The sequence below is a fragment of the Callospermophilus lateralis genome, chromosome 2 (assembly GCF_048772815.1).
Source record: "Callospermophilus lateralis isolate mCalLat2 chromosome 2, mCalLat2.hap1, whole genome shotgun sequence".
Classification (NCBI taxonomy): Eukaryota; Metazoa; Chordata; class Mammalia; order Rodentia; family Sciuridae; genus Callospermophilus; species Callospermophilus lateralis.
The window spans coordinates 53,692,935-53,715,359 of NC_135306.1; the positions used below are offsets into that span (position 1 = coordinate 53,692,935).

At 38.5% G+C, this 22,425-nt stretch overlaps 1 protein-coding gene across 1 annotated transcript in view; it reads left to right on the forward strand.

Moving 5' to 3' along the window:
- The window catches only part of Ttc39b (tetratricopeptide repeat domain 39B), a 131,312-nt gene that overhangs the window by 27,877 nt on the left and 81,010 nt on the right, over positions 1-22,425 (forward strand). Inside the window, exon 2 of the mRNA XM_076845961.2 lies at positions 8,483-8,517. Within this exon, the coding sequence (XP_076702076.2) occupies positions 8,483-8,517 (35 nt within the window). The remainder of the gene's footprint in view (positions 1-8,482; positions 8,518-22,425) is intronic.

A 22,425-nucleotide genomic window follows, 5' to 3' on the forward strand; every position in this document is an offset into this window, starting at 1 on the left:
CACTGATTCATGTTATAGCTGGGAATTTAATATCTATGGGATTGTATTTATGGAGCCTATTTTGAGTCAGACCTGTTCTATATATTATCTCACCAATCCTGGAGGGGATTGGAATCCCTATAGTGCCTAGTAAGAAATGGAGCATGGAAAGGGCCTGGAATCAGGGTGGAGTCAAGATTCAGACCCAGAGAGGACTACCTTCCAAGCCTAAATTTATGTTTTGCCCTGTACTACATTAGCAGTGTGACTAAAATTATTAATGTGTATTGACTTTTACAATGATAGTACTTAGGGAGGAGAGACCAATTTGCTCTTTTAGACAGTTGAGCACATGCCATTTAGAATTTCCATCTCGACCTATGGAAACTTACGGGAATATTCTTTTGTTGTGAAGAGAGGAGGGAGGGCTCATGTCATTATCATATCATAATTGCACTGATGGGCACTGACTGTGCCAGAAACTGCCTAGCACTTTACTTTCTGATCTTCCTAATGACTCTCTGGGGTATAGGTACTTTGGGTGTCCCCAGTTTACCGATGGTAACACTGGAATGGAAGGAAAGGATTTGCTATGGGGTAGAAAAGAAGAGGGAGAAGGGAATGGGTAAATGGTGGTAAATGGTAAATGGTGCTCCTGGGCCCTGTCTGGTAAACCTGATGGGAGAGCAGGAAGGCACACTCCCTCCTGTCATTATGGCCTGCTTGCCACAAATCTGAAGGGCCTTTGTACACTGAAGTAAAGTATCCTGCCAATTACCCGTATGTATTTTTCCAGCTTCCCCCACAGTAACAGTTGAAATTAAGGCACAGGGCCCTTCTGTATCAGCATCCGCACCCTCACAGACAGGGCCCTGCTGGGTAAGGCACAGCTCCATGGCATTTACATGGCAGCATTTGTTCCTTACAAACATGAAGCTCTCTGGTGCCCCTGATGTATTTTTTTTTTTTTAAAGCATTGTCTGTGGTCACCTCTAGGCTGCTTTGCTATTGGGTGCTTATAGATTTTGTGCACACGGACTGTCTGTCTGCCTTGGCTCTCATGATCTGTCGTAGGGAGCTGTGTGTAAATTATTATTCCTGTGTCTGTAAAGAGATCAGAGTAAACTCCCATCTTGGAGCCTTATCTTATGCAGTTCTCTGTGCCTCCCCATTCCCACCAGCCTTTCATTCAGTCCATTCTCCCTTCCTATGCAAAGTTAGGTCCCACTTTTTGGTGGTCTCATTGTGGGTTTATACTCTCCTTTCCTTAGGAGACTGGAATTTTGAGAGAGCAGGGACTGTATCTTTTTTTCTGTTTGACTAGTGATTGGCATGCTGATGCTTAAATGTTTGAATGAAGCATTTGAATAAAGTATAACTTGCTGATATTTAATAGTTATTATATTAACCAACTTTTCATTGCTGTGACCAAAATGCCTGACAAGAACAAATTGTAGGAGTAGAGTTTATTGTTGCTCATGATTTTAGAGGTTCAGTCCACTGTCATCCCACTCCCTTGCTTGGGGCCTAGGTGAGGCAGAACACTGTGACAGAAATACAAGGTGGAGGAGCAGTGCTCACCTCATGGCAGCTACCAAGCAGAGAGGAGGGAGAGGAGTGGGCTGTAAGCAAGGTGAACCCTACCAGAGCACCCCTCCCCTACCCACTCCATTCCTGGGCCATTTAACTGATTGGGTCACATACAGCTCTCATAATCTATTCATTTCACTTCTGAATATTAACACAGGAGCTTCGAGGAGACACCTCATTTCCATATCATAACAGTAGCTTAGTAAAAATGTTCTCAATTATTTGGCATAAGAACACCCAGAGAACTAGACTAATGCTATACTTGGAGGATGTATGAAATTCTTTTCAATCTAAATGATAAATATCTAAAATAAAAATTTCTGAGAACTTTTTCTTCTGGTGTATGATTTTACTGTTGCATTATTAAAACATTTTTTTTAAACCTCCAGGTGCTTCTTTTTTTTTTTTTTTTTTGGTCTGCTACTTTAGAATTAAGTTCATAGTCTGACCTTTTTTTTGATCCTGGGTTTTGAACCCAAAGTCCTGCATGTGCTAGGTATGTGCTCTATCACTGAGCTATCCCCCCAGGCTTTTAAAATTTTTAGGCAAGGTATTGCTAAGTTTCCTAGACTGACCTCAAATTTGTGATTCTCCAACCAACCTCAGACTCCCAAGTAACTGAGATTACAGGTATGCCCCATACCTGGCTATTTGACCTCTCAAACCTCAAGATGGTCCATTTTGTTCAGTGAAAGAGCTAGCCATAATTATAGGTGGAGACTTGGAGCATGAGTGGCCTGTGGTGTGTTGGCTCCTATGGCTTTCTTTCCCTTTGATTAAGAGCTCTGTGGGTTAGCTGAGGATTCACAAAGGACTCACTTTGATGCTAATTTATTAAGATATTCCCTTTTCCAATCGAGTTGGAAAAATATAGCACTGACTCTAAGAAGCAATTGGTGGTAGTCCTTGGGAGCTTAAATGTTCCAGAAGTCCATGGGCTGCTTTTTTTTTTTTTTTTGGTACTGGGGATTGAACTCAGGGACACTCAACCACTGTGCCACATCCCCAGCCCCATTTTGTATTTTATTTAGAGACAGGGTCTCACTGAGTTGCTTAGTGCCTTACTAAGTTGCTGAGGCTGGCCTTAAACTTGTGATCCTACTGTCTCAGCCTCCCCAGCTGCTGGGATTACAGGTGTATATCACCGCACCCAGCCCCATGGGCTACTTTTTAAGGTTGAAAAATAGATGGCAAAGAATTGGATGGCAGATGTGAGCAGAATGGAAGATTATTCCTGACTGAAGAGCTCTTAGGCATGTGTGTGTGTGTGTGTGTGTGTGTGTGTGTGTGTGCGCGTGTGTGTGCTCGCTCAGGCTTTGCTTGATCATTCTTCTAAAATCACTTCATAGCCAGATGTGGTACACACCTGTAATCCTTGCTACTCCAGAATCTGAGGCAGAAGAATCCCAAGTTTGAAGTCCAGCCTTTGCAATTTGGCGAGACCCTGTCTCAAAATAAAGTAAAAAAGACTGGGTATGTCACTCGGTAGTAGAGTATTTGCCTAGCATTCATGAAGTCCTGGTCCATCTTCAGTACAGCCATACCTACATACACACATACATGATAAAGTAAATCCATAAAAAGTCATTTCATGGACACACAGTGAAGGTGTACTTTGGTGTACTTTAAATTAATCCTGATTGCTGGGCATGATGGTGCACACCTGTAATCCCTGCAGCTCAGGAGTCTGAGGCAGGAGGATTGCAAGTTTGAGGCCAGCTTCAGCAACTTTGTGAGGCACTAAGCAATTCAGTGGTCTCTAAATAAAATATAAAAAGGGCTGGGGATTTGGCTCAGTGGTTAAGCACCTCTGGGTTTAATCCCTGGTACCACAAAAAATTTAATATTTGGGCTGGGGATGTGGCTCAAGCGGTAGCGCGCTCGCCTGGCATGCGTGCAGCCCGGGTTCAATCCTCAGCACCACATACAAACAAAGATGTTGTGTCCGCCGAGAACTAAAAAATAAATATTAAAAAAAAATTCTCTCTCTCTCTCTCTCTTTAAAAAAAATTAATATTGATTTAGAAAAATTAATATTTTATTCAATAGAGAGGCATGTCATGTTTATGTGTTTCTTATACGATTCCTTACTAACATTGTACCCTTTCTCTATGACAAGATTTATATTCAATAGTTGAGTCCTTTGTATGTGTTGCTATGATGACAAAGTATAATAACTAATGTCCAATGTGGCTTTTATTTTGGACATCTTGATTCACAGTGATGAATTCATGGTGAGGCGTGTTTGTAGCCCTTAAAACACTAGTACACATGGCTCTCTCTCTCTCTTTCTCTTTTTTTTTTTTTTTAGAGAGAGAGAGAGAGAATTTTTTTAATATTTATTTTTTAGTTTTCGGTGGACACAACATCTTTGTTTGTATGTGGTGCTGAGGATCGAACCCGGGCCGCACGCATGCCAGACGGGCGTGCTACCACTTGAGCCACATCCCCAGCCCTATAGTATATAATTTTAATTTTCCTATCTTTACTTCCTTTTCTTTTCGTGGAGTAATATTTGCCACATATTCCTTTTTACATCACAAAATGAATTGAGGGTGATGCATGCCTGTAATCCCAGCGACTTGGGAGGCTGAGACAGGAGGATCGCAAAGCCAGCCTCAGCAAAAATGAGGTGCTAAGTAACTCAGTGAGACCCTGTCTCTAAATAAAGTTCAAAATAGGGCTGGGATGTGGCTCAGTGACCGAGAGCTCCTGAGTTCAACCCTGGTACCTCCTTCCCTTCCCCCCAAAAAATCCAAATGAGGAAGCCTGAAAAATAGTAAATCTATTTGGTCTCTTTGGAAATTAATACAGAATATTGAAATTACTACTGTTAATAGTGTATTTGTCATCTTTACTCTTTGCCTCTTTTCCCTAGGGATTAAAAAAATGTAAATATTTTCATCAGTATCTTTTTATTATTTAAGAGTCTTAAATATTTATTAAGAGCATGCTATCACTTAAATGAAACTGCATGTATTTTTGCTACTCAGAATATGGCAAAATTAACAAATTAAGATGAAGATTGTTTGGAAAAACCTTAGTGCTTGATGCAGCGCCCTATCCCTTTTCCTTACTCTGTGTCAGTTTCTGTTTGGAGCCTCTCTCCATCAGGGAGCAGGGTAGATTGCAGGCTGCCTTACCTGCAGGGAGTAGGCAGGCTCTTGGGTGCTAGCCTTGCATCTGGTAGCCCATTTGCTAAAGTGCAGAATGAACTGCTCAAGGTAAGGACCTTTCATTTCAGGATGAGGTATTGAGCCAGCCAGCTAACAATAATTTGCTAAGTGTTGGTAAAGTATAAAGTACTGTGCTGGGCTGTCAAGTGGATTCAGAGAGTATAGTGGCTCTTCACTCCAGCCGGGGAGTCAAAATAGACTCTTAAAAAAAATTGGTGTCAGATGTGTAATTAGGAGTGAGGGGTGGTTCTATTCAAATGCTGCCACCCATGCCCAACGGTTGCTCCTCAAGTTTGGACCCAGCATGGGAATGGGGAGTCAAATGCAGTTGCCTTCATGGAAGGAACTAAGTGCAGGTTTTCCTTTCAATATATCACATTTATTAGCAGCATGAGCTTTCCTGTCTTACTTTCCTTATACTGGAAGGAATCTGGAGGCTGCTCTAACTGTACATGTTTTAAGTAGAGAATACATGGTGCTCCTACCTAGTACTGAGGGGCTTAAAGAGGAACCAGCTATAGTGCTTGCTGTGGAAACCAACACTGGAGTTGTACTAGGAAGTGGATAATGGGTATAGAGAAGCAAAAATACCGTAGGTGGAAAATTTAGTTATGCTACATGATTTCATGTAGGTACCAGATGGAGACTTGTGCAGTAGTAGCCAGCTGCAGTCCATGCCAGCCCAAGGGTCCTAATGGGACTCTGGTAGAGGGAAGGAGCTCACTGAGGTAGGTGCAGGAAAGGAATAGAATTTGAGTCGTGTGTTGGGACCTTGAATGACCCCCAGGGGTTAGGGTATAGAATGGGTGAGCAGTCTGTTTGACTTCTGGCATTTCCTCCCTCAGGTGGTACCCACATCAGTTTTCCCAAGGAGCTGGGAAAGAGGTATTGGGGAGAGAGTGTGTTGTCACTATTAATGTCAAAGTATAATTTCCCCAAGTTAGAAGTATGACTTTCATAAAGATACAAAATGAAAGTCAAATTTTATTTAACCCATCAGTTAGGAAACTGATGAGATGGTGAACTCATTCAAAAGTTATTTAAGGAACTAGTTATTTATTAACTGTAAAGAAACTGATCATATTATGTTATATGCATGTGCAAATGTGCCACTTGAAACTTTTCACTTGGTATAATAAATATGCACCAATGAAAAAAGAATTTAAGATTGCTAGGCTATGCACAAATCTGGATAATGTCCTACACAGCAATAAAACCAGACTCTTTTGGTACTCTTTTTTCCTGCCATTCAGAATTCCATAAATTAAGTGGTAACTCCACAGGGTCTGCAGTGTACTCAGTGAATAGTAAGGTCAAATACAAGTGCATTGTCTCGAGAGTTAAATAAGCCTTGGCAGGGCTCCTTAAACGATGCTGCAGCCCGGCATTGGGAGGGCTCCCTGCCTCCTCATTTCTCACTCCCTCCCCATCTCACCCAACTGCCTCATTCCAAGTTTTGTATATATTTTATTAACATTAAAAAGAATACATTGAAGTTAAAGAAACCTTAGATTGAGCCCCAGTTTCTTCACTTATTAACTGTGTAATGTGGGGCAGAGAATTACTTACAGTTGGAATTACTTGCTACAAATTGGAAGAAGCAAGTGGCACAGCTTTTGTAAAGTGCCTGGGATATGATAGGTATGCAGTAATGCCTGATTCTTTACAAATACCCTCTTTTTTTTTTTTTTTTTTTTTAAAGAGAGAGTGTGAGAGAGAGAAGGAGAGAGAGAGAGAGAGAATTTTAATATTTATTTTTTAGTTTTTGGCAGACACAACATCTTTGTTTGTATGTGGTGCTGAGGATCGAACCCGGGCCGCACGCATGCCAGGCGAGCGCGCTACCACTTGAGCCACATCCCCAGCCCACAAATACCCTCTTCTTAAAATGAAAAATGTTTCACTTTTTGTCTGGTTTTCATAGAGTGTGACTTATTTACAGAAGTCAATGGGATGTTTCAACAAAATAGAGGGATGTTGCTTAAGTGACTTCTTACTTGATTGTCCTTCTTTTTTCAATTTTTGAAGGTGAGGCTGGGAGCATATTTCTTGCTCTATGGAAATATTACCTGGTAGCCATGGTATATGTCTATAATACTCAGGTGTGTGGGGGTGGGGGCACTGAGGCAGGAGGATTCCAAGTTTGAATTGCCATCCCAGGCAACCAGCCAGACCCTTTCTCAAATGATAAAAATGGTTGGAGATGTAGCTCAGAGGTAGAGCATCCCTGGGAGGGAGGGAGGGAGAAAATCAGCTTGCCTCCTTTTATATGGAGAGCTGGTTTCCCAAGTTGTGAAGGGAGGGAGAGAGGGAAGAAGGAAGAAAGGAGGGAAGTTGAGGTTTGTGAGAAGGTTGGAGAACTGGAGAAGGAATGGAAAACTCTTGCCTACAAGGATACATGCCTTGACAGTCCAAGCTTGATTCTTTCATTCATTAGGCAACAAGTATTTATTGAGCAACATTTCTGTGCCAAGCCCTGATGATTTTCTGTTTACATGTTGAGAGCCTGCTCTGGTGGAGACGGACAGTAACTATATAAACAAGGAAGATGATTTTGGAAAGTATTATGAATGAAATAAATAAGATGATGAGAAACTATAAGTAAATTGCTGTTCTTAGTAGCTTTAATTAGGGTGTTGGCTAGAGACAATATCCTTGAAGAAGTGACTTTTTGATTTGAAGAATGAAAAGGAGTCAGCATGGGAATGGTTGAGAGAAGGAGAAAGAATGAACAGTGCAGAAAGATACAGGATGAATATGGCCTGTTCAAGGAACAGAAAAATCTGTGGCTCATGTGGTTGACAAGAGGAGGATGAGTGGAGATGTGATTGGATAATGGAAAGGCTGTTTGAGGGCTCCAAAGATTGTGGGAAGGAGTTTGGGTTTACTCTAAGTGCAGTAGAAAGCTCTTAAAGAGGTCTAAAGCAGTGGAATGGCAAGGTGCTTATTAAAAGAAGAGAGAGAAAAAGGATGGGATGGTGGGTCTCATGAATAGGAGTAGGGAGACAGTGAGGTGATCCTTATAGGAGTTGTGGTGAATCCCAAACCATAGTGGATGAGGGGCTTGGTTTTGATTTTGCTGCTATGAGGGAGCTATTGTGTATGTGTGAGTTTTTGAGCTAGGTTATGTGTGTTTGTGAGTGTGTGTTGTATGACTGTGAGTCAGTATATGTGAGTGTAGAGTGTGTATGGATTTGTGAGTGTGTATGAGTGTGTGTGTGTATTTAGATTTGTCTCTTGTTATAGCTTTTGAACAGGCTAGTGGCATGAAGGAAGGGGCTCTTGTATTGGTACAGATTTAGCTAGAGGAAGGCAAGTGCCAGAAAAAACTAGGAGGGTAGTTCAAGTAGCTATGAAGTGAAGGCCTAGCTATCTTGGCTAGCACAAAAAGAAGACTGCATTGGGAAAGTCCTGTTGTTTATGTGTTGTATTCTATATCCGGAACGAATGAGACTGAGAAGTGAAAGATAGCTCCATTAAAGAAGTCACCTTTTCTTCAAAGCAGTCCAGTTTGATTGCAGGCTGAATATTCTACCAGTCTTAATTACAACATATGTACATCACTTAAATTCACAGATTTCTGTGAAAGGAATTCCATTTGTCAGAGTTGGATGATTCTATTGCATGCTTTACTCTTCTGCCAAGCCCCGCCCCCAAATACATACTCATTTTCTTTTTTTACATTAAAATCCTTAATTCTTGAGAAATTCATTATGTTTTTTATCTCCCCCCTCCAGGATATCTTTGAAGATGCCTTGGAAACCATCTCTATGTAAGTAATAATATAATAAAAACTAAGTTATAATTAAAAATTGATGGTTTTCATATGTAAAATGTAAATTTTATTCTCATTATTTTAGAGTAGTGACCAGTGTTGAAAGTCACTACTCTGTAATTAAAAAGAGTTAGGATGTGATTATCCTAAAGAAATAATCTACCCAATGTTACTCTCTCTCTTTTAAAAATATATATAAAAATATAAATATAAAAATATATATATATACTTGTAGATGGACACAATATATTTATTTATGTGGTGCTGAGGATCGAACCCAATGCCTCACGCATGCGAGGCAAGCACTCAACCACTGAGCTACAACCTCAGCCCCTCTAATGTTACTCACCAATGTATTTTTTAGTATTATTTTTTATAACATCATAAAATAAAATGTTTTCCAACAAATTATTTTATTTATAGCTAACCTTTTTAATACTTGCTCATATTTATTTACATGGTTAACCTCTTATTATATTTGCATTTAGTTTTGTTACAGGCATTTACTCTAAGCCTCTATAGTTTTTGTAATAATTTTAAATGACTAAATTATATTAGAATCAAGTAGAATACCACAACTTAATCACTCTCCTTTGTTAGACATTTAGGTTGTTACTGGGAGTTTACAAACTTAAAACTAAGTAATGAATATTTTCATGCATATAGCTTTATCATATTTTGAATGATTTCCAAAGAGCAACATTACAGAAGTAGGATTTTTGGATTAAAGGATACATATGTTTATTGCTCTTCATATATTTAAATTTTCCTTTCTATATTTGTTAGCTTAGGCTGCCATACAAAATATAGTAGATTGGGTAGCTTACATAACAAGTTTATTTTCTCAGCTTTTTGGAGGCTGTAATTCTGGGAGTATGGCATCAGCATGGTTGGGTTCTGGCAAGGATTCTCTTTTTGCTTGCAGATGGCCACCTTCTTTATCTGTATTTTCACATGACAGAGAGAGAGAGATGGAGCAAGTTGTCTGGTGTCTTTTCTAGTAAGGGCACAATCCCACCATGAGGGCCCCATTCTCATGACTTCATATAAGCATAATAATCTACCCAAGGCCCAGTCTTTAAATATGATCATATTGGAGGTTAGGGCTTCAAATGTGAATTTATGGGTAACAGTGTAGGTAGACACGTGATTTAATACTTAGCACTTTGTTTTTTGCTTTTTTTTAAAAAGAATTTTTAATATTTATTATTTAGTTTTCGGTGGAAACAACATCTTTGTTTGTATGTGGTGCTGAGGATCGAACCCGGGCCGCACACATGCCAGGCAAGCGCACTACCGCTTGAGCCATATCCCCAGCCCAATACTTAGCACTTTGAAAAAGAATTTTATCTGTTTACAAGGCTACAACACTGCGAAGTGAAATCATTTAAACTGTAGCATTACCATCACTAGATATTATTTGAAAAATAGTTTGCTACTGAAATGATACTGGTTTTAGTGTCTTTGATTTTCCTTATTCTCTTATTCATTGCTTGTTATATAACACTTCCTTTTGTATGACTTTTTATCTTCTAGACTGTTTAACTTTTCCTCAACGTTTCTTTTAAGTTCTTATGGACTTAAGACTATATATGCCCTAATTTTTTGTCATATTTGTTATAGATATTTTTCTCAAAATGGTATTTTTTAAAATATTTATTTTTTAGTTGTAGTTGGACACAATACCTTTATTTTATTTATATGTGGTGCTGAGGATTGAACCTAGGGCCCTGCATGTGGTAGGCAAGCACCCAACTGCTGAGCCACAACTCTAGCCCTCAAAGTGGAATTTTTATCTTAGAATTACAAATTTTATTTTGTCCAAAAATTTTAATGTTTATGTTGTCAAATATTTTTATGATTACAAAAAGTTTCAATGTGTTTAGGAGTTCAGAAAAAATATTCTGTCTATTTTGGAACAGTTTCAGATTTACAGAATTATTGTGAAAATAGTGCAGAGTTCCTGTATGCCCCACACCTAGTTTTCCTTGTTATTAATTTCTTAAATTAGCATGTTACATTTGTTACAATTAATGATCCAATATGGATACTGTTGTAGTTTGAATCTGGAATGCCCCCCAAAGTCTTCTTCCCCAGTTTGGCACTGTTGGAAGATAGTAGAAAACTTTAAGAGATGGGGCCCAGGGCTGGGGGTGTGGCTCAAGCGGTAGCGTGCTCGCCTGGCATGTGTGCAGCCCGGGTTCTATCCTCAGCACCACATACAAACAAAGATGTTGTGTCTGCCGAAAAATAAAAAATAAAATATTAAAAATTCTCTCTCTCTATTAAAAAAAAAAAGAGAGAGAGAGATGGGGCCCAGTGAGAGGTTTTAGGTCACCAGGGATGTGTCCTTGAAAGGGATTGGGGTACCCTGGCCTCTCTTCTTTTTCTCTGCTTGGCTGCCATGAGCTAAATGGGCTTCCTTTTTTATGTGTTCCTACTGTGATGTGCTGCCTCATCACAGGTTCAAAAGCAGTGGGACCAACTGACCATGAACTTAAACCTCCAGAATTTGAGCCAAAATAACTCTTAACTCTTTTTAAATTGATTTATCTCAGAAACTCATTACAGTAATGGAAAATAAATGAACACAGATACATTATTATTAGGGACAGTCCTTACATTATTCATATTTCTTTGGCTTTCAGCTAGTGTCTTTTTTCTGTCCCAGGATCCTGGCTAGCAAACTACATTACGTTTAGTTATCATGCCCCCTTAGGCTTCTCTTGATTGTTACAGTTTCACAGACTTTCCTTGTTTTTGATGACATTGGCAGTTTTAATTGGTGAGTTATAGAATGTTCCTTAATTGAGTTTTTTTTTTTTTTTTTTTTTTTTATGGTGTGTTTGAGGTCATGTGTTCTTGGGAGGGAGACCACAGAGGCAAAGGGCCACTCTCTACACATCAAAGGTGCATGATATCCATGAGACTGACCACTGTGATATTAAACTTGATCACCTGGCTTGAGATAGTATTTGCTAGGTTTCTCCACTGTAAAGTTACTTTTTTTCTCCTCTGTTTTTTCATATTGTGCTTTTTGGAATAAGTTTATTTGTGGTATTATGATGTGTGTGTGTGTGTGTGTGTGTGTGTCTATTTGTTTATTTGTATTTGTGCCTTGACTTGGTTTTTTAAAAAATTTAAATTTGTTTTTATTAGTTATACATGACAGTAGAATGCAGTTATGCACTTTGATATGTCATACATAGATTGGATATAATTTCTCATTTTTCTGAGTGTACATGTTGCAGAATCATATTGGTCATGTGGTCACATACATACATACAATAAAAATGTCTGTTTCATTCTACTGTCTTTCCTATCCCCACATCCTCACAAAAAATAAAAAGAGTTCCCCAATCACAACTCTTTCCTCAAGGCTAACCATAGGAACTAAAATTTCTTCTCTTGAAGGCAAGTAGTATCCATAGACCTAGCCTGTCTGACAATGGGTCATTAGATCCCTATTGAGAAGGGATCTTCTCCCATACCTGGGAAGAAGGAATGCTGCTTGGAGAGGCCAAGAAGAATCTGAACAGACAGGGCTTGTTGAGTTTCGGCTACATTGCTACATAGTTGTTTGTGCTTCCATCATGCCTATGCTATGAAATTTCCATAAGAGGCCAAAAGGAATGTTCAAAGAGCTGGATAGTTAAAAATGTAGAGGTGTCTAGGAGGTTGTTTTATACCCCTTGCCCTGTTCTTCAATTCATCTGTATCCTTGATGATATCCTGTATAATAAACCAGTAATTGTATTTCCCTGAGTTCTGTAAGTAGCTTGAGCACATTAATCACACCCAATAAGGGGATTTTGGGAGCTCCGATTTATAGCTGGTCAATCAGAAGCACAGATAGAACAACCTAGGGCTTGCAAATGGCATCTGAAGTGAAGGGAGCCAGGCTTAGGAACCGAGTCCTCAACCTGTGAGATAGGAAACTATCTCAGAAAGAGTGCCAGAACTGAGATAAATTAGAGGACCCTCAACTGTTTTCAGCTGCAGAACTGATTTCTTGTTTGCTATTGGGAAGAAATCCCTGTATCTTTTGGAATCACAGAGGTTTTTTATGTTGATGGCTATGGTGTGAAAGCAGAGGAAAAACAATTTTTCCTGTGCTCATTGTGATGTTTTAAAAAATCACTTTTAAGATTATTGAGTTATTGTCATACAGAAATCTTATAACATTCAACCCTGACACTATGGCTCCACTCTGGGTACTGGCAGAAACTGAGCTGGGGCCACAGAAGGAGTCAGCAGTTCAGGTGATGGGAAATGTTTGGGCTGTGGACTGCTGACTAGAATTCATCAGTGAGGTACCGCTGTCCCCAGCAGGAGCCTGGAACACTAGACACAAGCCAGGAAGAGGTCTGGCCTCACAGAGGGAGATGGGCTGTTGCACCTGATGAGACCCAAGGAGCAGCACATATTAGTACTTGTGTATCTTCCAGCATGCACTGGCTGCATTAGGCTGGTAGCAGCTTTACCTTTGGGGTGTATGAGAGGCTCTGAAAGTGATTCCTAATAGTTTTTAAAAATTGGATTATACACCCCCCCCCAAAAAAAGGGATCAAAACAAAACTTGAGTTTAAGCCATTGAAGTTAATTTAAATCCCTATGTCATGCCATCCCTAAAATTATTAGGCTATTACATATTCCAGCATAATTTTCTAAGTCCATGAGGAAAGAAAATTTATGTATGATGCTTCTTTTATAGAATGATAAATATATTAAAATAATAACACTGTTTTGGGCTTCCTAGTCCGTTCCTTTGATTTGTATGTCTGTGTTTGCACAAAAATTGCTCTTTTGTTCAACTGTTTTAGATGTTTTAATACTAGTATGAATGATTCTTAGGAAAACAGCATCCAAAAGGGATCCTTGTGATGGAGTTGTTTTTGTTTCATATCGATCAGATGCCTCTTCATGTGCTTTTCACATGAGGAAATCAGCAACTCTGTGTGCCTTGACTTGGTTTTTTAAAAATTTTAAATTTGTTTTTATTAGTTATACATGACTGTAGAATGCAGTTATGCACTTTGATATGTCATACGTAGATTGGATATAATTTCTCATTTTTCTGAGTGTACATGTTGCAGAATCATATTGGTCATGTGGTCACATACATACATACAATAAAAATGTCTGTTTCATTCTACTGTCTTTCCTATCCCCACATCCTCTCTCCTCCCTCCCATCACTTCCCTCTACCTAATCTAAGGTAATGCTATTCTTTCCTAGTGCGCATGTCCGTGCCCCCCCCCCCCATTGTGAATTAGCATCTGCATATTAGAGAAAACATTTGGCCTTTGGTTTGGGGAGATTGGCTTATTTTACTTAGCATGATATTCTCCAACTTCAACCATTTACTGGCAAATGCCATAATTTCACTCTTCTTTAAAGCTGAGTAATATCCCATTGGCTTCTTTTATTCTATTGTGAACCATATTATAGTTTTTCTCATCCTGAAAGCAATAGTTCCTTAACATTTCTTCACTATCTAATTATCTAACATTTTCCCTACATTGCCTCTTTGCCTCTCTTTGGATGTATTTAATTGCCGCTGTCAGTATTTTCTTTCTTTTTCCTACTTTTAACTTCCCTGTCCTGCTCAACTTAACAAATCCAAAGGCTTGCTGTGTTAATTGACATTCTATCACTTTAGCAAAATACTTGACATTATTAACTATAAAGAGAAAAGTTTTATTTCTGGTTCACAGTTTAGAGGTTCCAGTTCCAGTTCATGATTTAGTGGCCCCATTGCTTTGGGCCTGTGGTGAGGCAGCACATCATGGTAGGAGTACATGATGGAGCAAAACCACTTTCCACGTTGCCAGGAAGCAAAAGGGAGGAAGGGGCTGGTGTCTCACTGTCCCCTCTAGGGCTTGCCCCTGGTGATCTAAGTTCCTTCCTCTAGGCCTCACTTCTTAAAGGTTCTACCACTTCCTAAAAGTTTTTCCACCTCCCAATAGCATTAGCTTGGGGACCAAGCTTTTTACCACATGGACCTTTGGGGGACAGTCAAGATCCAAATTATAGAATTTACCCATTCTAGAATTTTCTTTGCTTTTTTAGATTTCTGTGTGCTTTATTTCTTATGTCCTCTAAGATTGTTTCTGAAACACTTTTATGTTCTCTTTTAATGTTGTGGAAATGTCCCCATACAGACTTCTTTCACCTTGGTCATAGCAGTACAGTATAGTAACACTTCACCTAATAGAGAACCTCAGCTTTGTGAATTAGAGCCTGGTCACAAGAGTCAGGCATTGCTGTTCCTGCTCTAGAAATTTTGCACTTTACTTCTATTATAGATCTGCACTGGAGTTTCTTTACAATTGATTTTGATCTGATTCTAATAAACTTTTCTTTTTAGTCTCTTGAATAATTTTACCATATAGAGTTCAGGGAGGTGGTGTGTGTGTGTGTGTGTGTGTGTGTGTGTGTGTGTGTTAGTGTGTGTGTTAGGGGGATTGGGTTTAGAAGTCAGTTTTTTTGGGGGGGCTGGGGTGGGTGGGTTGGATTGAACTCAGGGGCACTCGACCACTGAGCCACATCCCCAGCCCTATTTTGTATTTTATTTAGAGACAGGGTCTCACTGAGTTGCTAAGTGCCTCGTCATTGCTGAGGCTGGCTTTGAACTTGTGATCCTCCTGCCTCAGCCTCCCGAATAGCTGGGATTATAGGTATGTGCCATCGTGCCTGGCTTAGAAGTCAGGTTGTTGTTAATAGCAAAAATGGTAGTGAAAGAGGAAAGTAACTATTCCACATAACCATAGAGTTTCAAAGCAGACAATGTAGTTTTACTTTGTTTACATGTACATGCCTACATGAGCTCTAGTCCCAGTCTGCCTGTTGCTGACTAGAAGGCCAGTTTCTCTGAGCCCATTTCCTCATCCTCTTATAAATTTATTATGTGGATTATATGAAATTTAATTTGAATAAATATAAAGCACATCTATTGTCCCCTTCATGTTAGTCTGGGTTCTCCAGAAAAATAGGACCAAAAGCTCTATATGAAGAAATTTACCATAAGGATTGGTTCGTGTGATTATGGAGGCTGACAAATCCCAAGATTTACAGTTGGCAAGCTGGACACCAATGGAAGCAAGAAATAAAGGGAAAGAAGTCTGTATGGGGACATTCCACAATATTAAAAGAGAACATAACAATGTTTGAGAAACAGTCTTAGAGGACATAAGAAACAATGCACACAGAAATCTAAGAAAGCAAGGTCTTTAGGTGTAATACAAGTCTGTATTGAAGAAGATACGATGGTGTGAGTTCTAAAATGTGTCAGAGTCCTAAAGCACAGGAAGACAGATGTTCTGGCTAAAAGAGAGAGGGAAAAGCCCTCCTGGAAGGATCCTTTTATTTGTCTAACAGACAATGGTGATGCTTTCACTTGGGTGTCCTCTATCACTGAAACTTTTTGAGATTAAAAATGTTGCAGGAATAATTTGATACTGTTTTTTAAAAAAATTTGAATATTTGTTTCCTCTGATTGTAATTGCATGTTAATTGTAAAAAGTTTTTAAGTCTCTTTTTTATGTGAACTTTCAGTTAATCCTAATTTCAAAGTTTGTCAATATTTCTCTCCTGTTCCTCTTAGATTTATAGTGCTAAACATTCCCTTTGTGACCCAGTGGCTGCTAAATTCAGTAGATTTTTTTCCTGATGCTGAATGAACCACACATTTTGGTTTTGTGTTCACAGTGCAGATAGAAATACTTAAGCAAGCTAGGGTGCTCTTGCCAAGCTGATGATTAATTTCTCTTAAATTCCTAATGAACAGATTCATGCAAACAGATGAAGGGAACCTTAAATTGTTTTCACAAAGGAGATTCCTTTCTATTTTTCTTTTTTGCCTAATGGATTTACCACTTAGACATAGATTTTCCTACTTCCAGGTCTTTAGGATAACAACTCAGTTCCCAAGTATCTTGGGAAATTGCTAGTTTTACAAACTGGTAGATCACACTAAATTCTCTGCCACTTAGAACTTGAGGAAAAATTAGAGATTAAAAACAAAAGTGGCACATTGACCATATCCTTTTGCAAAATTAAAATTCTTTATGAATAGTATGACATGATTGACATGAGGAGGTGACTCTCTAGGGAAGGACTACAAATTTGCCCAATCTCATGATATTCAGAAATCTGCTGTATGTAACATGCAGTTCTAGATTGCTTCCTGATTTAACAACTCCTGCTAGCATTGGCTTCTTAATGCTCTGCCTGGTATTCTCATTTCTCAGTGTTTGTGCCCAATTACTGCATCTGACAACATAGAGGTGGGTGTAATAAAGTCTGTTAATAAATCCACTGACATGGCACATGAAGAATATATAAAAATAAATAAAAAAGCAGTTTTGAAGACAGTGGCCAGAGGATAGGGCAGTGGGTATAGAGTTCCTGTAGGTCACGGATGCAGGTCACAGAGGATTCCTGTCCTTACAAGTGGGGAATGGACTAGCCACCTGAAACTGTCATTACTTGTTGGGTTTTTTTGCTTTTGTTGATGCCTTATATTTATACATAATAGTTGGGTTCATTTTGACATAATTGTACATGTATAGGGTTTATTCCATTTTAGACCCCCGTGCTCCTGCTTTCTTGCCCTTCTCCTTCCCCCTCTTCCCCTTTCTTTACTAATTTTCCTTTTACTAATTTATTTATTTATTGGTGCTTTATTAGGTATATATAAAGGCAGCATTCACTGTGGTATGTGTATGTATGTGTGTGTGTGTGTGTGTGTGTGTGTGTGTGTGTGTGTATAATATGCACAAAGCGTAATTTTGTCATATCCATTCTGCCTTTCCTCCCCTTTTCTGTCCCTCCTCTCTTCCTCTCAGTCTCCTTCTTCTGCTCTACTGATCTTCCCTATACCTTCATGATATCCAACGCCCCTTGGTGTTGTTTTTGATGAACCTCTTTCATGAAAACTACAGTGAGCAATGGGACAGAACTCTAACACTGGGAGGTACTAGTTAATCAAGATTTTCTTCTCATGGTAGTTTAGTGACGTCTGGGGAGACAGAGCAAACTTACGCTTAAAGACTGTGAGAACAGATGCAGGTTTAATATGTTCTCAGCAGTGGTCTCTCATATTCCATTGCATCTTATTAAAGTTTTGGATTTATTTTTAGTAGAAATTTGTAGGTGTTTAATGGAGTCCCAAGGCAATATTAAAACAATGGTGATGAATGTGTGTATGTGCAAGAACTGCTGTGAATTTTTATTTACCTGTAGAAGGCGAATAGGCAGACATTTTTAGCCAGGTAATTGGATGCTTACAATGAAAATAAAAATATTTTGTAATATAGCATTTCTCATGGACTTTTTACTTCTTCATATCTTCTCTTTTGAACCATATGTTGTAGACTAGAATAAGATAAGTCCTTTGGGGCCATATTTTTTTCTTGTTAGATTAGATTAGTCGATGATGATACCATAGTTTTTTCTGTTTTAAGGTAAATTAAGGATGAATTTTGCTGAATGATAGCTGGAAAAGTATCTAATTGGTATTTTTCTTCATCCTGCTTAAATTATAAATGGGAACAACAGGCAGAGTTGTATTTATTTTTATTTTTGTCTGCTATTTTTTTTTTGGGGGTGGGGCGGTGATGGTGGTGCTGGGGATTGAATCCAGGGCCTTGTGCATGCGAGGCAGGCACTCTACCAAATGAGCTATATCCCCAGCCCTGTCCTTTTTTGGCTACAATTGGACAGGTACATTTTTCCTTTCCTTAACTTTATTTTCATAACCAGGCTGACAGTTATTTTATTGGCTCTAAGATACTATTGATATTGTTATATATCACTAAGGAAAGAAAAAATACAATGAGGGATTTTACAGGAGAATTTATATAAGGAAAAGGAGAAAACAAAAAACAAATCTGTTATACAGAAGGAAAAGTAAGAAAGTGCTTGTATTTCATCTTTGTTAATGAGTAGAGAGGAAAAATACCTCTCATGATATTCTCAATGCTGAAAAATTTCTAAAACAGCCTTATTGTGATATTCATTTATATTCTACGAACTTCCCTATTTTAGGTATATAATTTTTATGAATTTTGGTATATTTAAAGAATTATACCACCTTCACTGCAGTGTAATTTAAAAATATTTTTATTACCCTAAAAAGAAACCTGTACCCCTTTTCAGTCATTCCTCATTCCTACCCCAGACAAAGGCTGCCACTTACCTAATTTTTGTTGGTAGATTTGTCTGTGTAGACATTTCATGTAAATAAAATCATCTAGTATGTGTTCTTTTCTTTCTGCCTTTTAAAGTTGCAATATGTATTGGTACTTCATTCCTTCTTATGACTGAATAATATTCATTTGTATCCATAGACCATATTTTGTTTATTCATTCATAAGCTGGTGAATATTTGGTTGCTTCATTTTTGGTTACTGTGAATAATGCTGCTATGAATAATTATATGTAGGCTTTGTGTGAATTCATGTAGTAAGTTCTCTGTCATTATATACTTAGAAGTGGAATTGATGGATCATAAGCTGGTTTGGGGTCTGGATAAAAGTTATTCTAGGGCTGGGGATGTGGCTCACGCGGTAGCGCGCTCGCCTGGCATGTGTGCGGCCCGGGTTCGATCCTCAGCACCACATACAAACAAAGATGTTGTGTCCGCCAAGAACTAAATAAATAAATAAATAAATAAACCTCTCTCTCTCTCTCTCTCTCTCTCTTTCTCTCTCTTTAAAAAAAAAAAAAAAAAAAGTTATTCTAGTGATCCCTATGACTCCAAGTAGGTAATTTAATTTTAAATGGACTAGGTTGGTGGTGCTCTCATGTAATTGGCAGAAACAAATTACCCCCCCCATCCCAAAAAACTTAACTTTGCTCTAGGGTGATCAAGTTGTCAGTTTAACCCACATCTTGTTTTCAGCGATATTTCAGAATGAAAAATTATGTATCATAGAGTCATAAGGTCACTGATATGTAGTAAACAGAAATAAAAGTTCTCTAAAAAGCTGATAGTGAACTGCACCCCATGCCTTTACCGTGTATTTGTTACTACTTGGATTGTTTCTTTGTGTATTTTCTTTTGTACTATTAGGTCTGCTATTACTGTCTGGTATTGTGTTTGTTTGGACCTTCCCAGTGTTTAGTTCTTTATGTGAGGCTTTATGTGTGTATTATTTTAAGTTAAGATTTAGATCTTGTAAATGTTCCCTTTCACTGTGAGGAGTGACAGGATTTCATAGCTCCAAGAAAAGCTCCTTTTGGTCCAATCCTCACCTTGTAACAAGGAGACCCAGTGGAGAAGGAAGACTGGTCACTGTCAGGGTATTGTTGGTAGCAAAATGACCTGTGAACTCCCCTAAGTAAGACCTTTGCCTTTGTGGCTGCCTTTCTGCAGATTCAGGAGCTTATCTGACTCCCTGGACTTGGAATAGTGCGTTTAGCACTAAATTCTTTCCCTCCCTTATTAAATAACTCTCTAGATAGAGATACTGCTCCATGCTCTTCTGTCTTAGGGCTATTTTGTTAGCTGTAATGGGAAAGAAAGCCACACATCACTTATTTGATCACCCATTTGAATGTCACTATCATCTTAATTTGTATGTTCCAAATAGACTGTTGGTATCTGCCCCCTTCCTCTATTGGATACCTTTTCCTCTTCTAGTCTTCTTTTCTTTTTCTGTAAATTTCTCCACCCAAAACAGATAATGCTCAAAACAGATACCTAGGAGACATTTTTAGTCTCTTCTGTTTCCTTTAACTTCCATATTACGAGGTCTGATGTTTTTCTATGCCCGAAATTACATTTTCCAACTGTTATTTTTTCTCTCTCTACCCTATTACATTAGCTTAAGTTGACTATCACATTTTTCCTGGGCTATTTTAGGAGCTGGCTAATGGCTAATATATTTTCCTGCTTTCTTTGCTCTCGTTCTGCCTTTCCAACCACATCTTACTCATATTTTACACAGCAGCTAAAGTTCAATTATAACATATACAAAAAGTAAAAAGGATAGTAAACGGAACTCTTATATACTCATCACTCAGCTCTAACAGTTATTAACTCAAGGTCAATGTTATTTCATCAATAATCCACCCCCAGATTATTTGGAATTCTAGATATGACAGTTTTTTTTCTATCTCCAAGCACATACTAAAATATGTGCTTCCTAAAAACAAAGGTGTTCTTTCACATAATTATCAAGAAAATTAACATTGATATAGAATTATTATCTAACCTACATATGCCTTTATGGTATCATTTCTTCTGTATTTTATAAAAGACAGTGTCTCTTTTTTTGGGCTGGGAAAGTGCTTGGAGTTAGAACACTCATAGTATGCGTGAGGCCCTGCGTTTAATTCCCCAGCACCAAAAATGAAAGGTCTTTTATTAAAAAAGTCACAATACAAGACAGTTACCATACCTACAGAGTAACAGTATTCATCAGATAGCCTTGTCAGTGCTAAGATTTCCACACTATCTGATGATTTGTTTATTTGTTTGTTTGTTTGGTACCAGGGATTGAACTCAGGGGCACTCGACCACTGAGCTATAGCCCTAGCCCAATTTTGTATTTTATTTAGAGACAGGGTCTTACTGAGCGCCTTGCTATTGCTGAGGCTGGCTTTGAATTCGCGATCCTCCTGTCTCAGCCTCCCCAGCTGCTGGAATCACAGGTGTGTATCACCCTGCTCGGCATGATTTATTTCTTAACAGTATGTTTGAATTAAGACAGATTTTGCCTTTTGAAAATGGAAAGATGTCATTACCTTGTTAAAAATCTCCGTGAGTTTGCATTTCTCTCAAGATGAAGAAAGATCCCAGTCTATCTTAGCTGTTAAGGCTTGAGGTGGTCAGGTTCCCCCAACTGCTTCCACCTCATCTAGGGCAACTCTTACCCTCACTCTCTCCCCTCCAGTCCTATAGACCTTATTCAGCATTTTTGTTTGCGTGAGCCATTGTTGTTCTAGTTTTGAGCATGAGGGTCTCTCAGACTGCTGTGTGCTTCCTGCCACAAGAACTTTTTATGGCCATCTTCAGCATTTAGCTGGCATGTTCTCCCACCTTCTTAATGACTGCACCCAAGTAGGTTAGTTACTCTTTGCCCATTTTTCTTTCTTGGCATCTTATTTCTCTCCCTTCATTTCTCAAAAGATGACTGTTCTATAGGATCTGTGTTCCATAGGGATGGGTCTGCTTTACTCAACATGTCTACTTTACTCAACATGGTGTACTCTGTGTGTAAGTAAACCATTCTTGGCACATAGTAGGTACTCAGTATATATTTGTTAGATTAATGAATTTGTTAAATTAATACACTATCTTAATTTGTTTGGGCTGCTGTTACAATTTCTTGGATTTGATAGTCCATAAACAACAGAAATGTATTTCTCATAGTTCTGAAGGCTGGAAATTCCAAGATCAAGGGGCCAGTAGGTTCAGTGTCTGTTGAGGGCCTGTTCATCACAGATGGTGTTTTATATGTATCCTCAATGGTGGAAGAGGGGGATAAAAAAAAGCAAGCCTCTTAAAAAAATTTTATATATATATATAGATATATATATCTATATCTATATATCTATATCTCTATATCTATCTATCTATCTATTTCTATCTATAGCTATATAGCTATATCTCTATATCTATCTATCTATATTTAGTTGATGGACATGATACCTTTATTTTATTTATTTATTTTTATGTGGTGCTAAGGATTGAACCCAGTAGTGCCTCACACATGCGACGCAAGCGCTCTACCACTGAGCCACAGCTCTGGCCCAAAAGCAAGACCTTTTTTAAGGGCACTTATCCCATTCATAAGAGTGAAGTCGTCATGACCTGATTGCTTCCCAATGGTCCTGCCTTTTACACAGTCACCTTGCGAGTTAAGTTTAAATGTATTAATTTTAGAGGAATGCAAA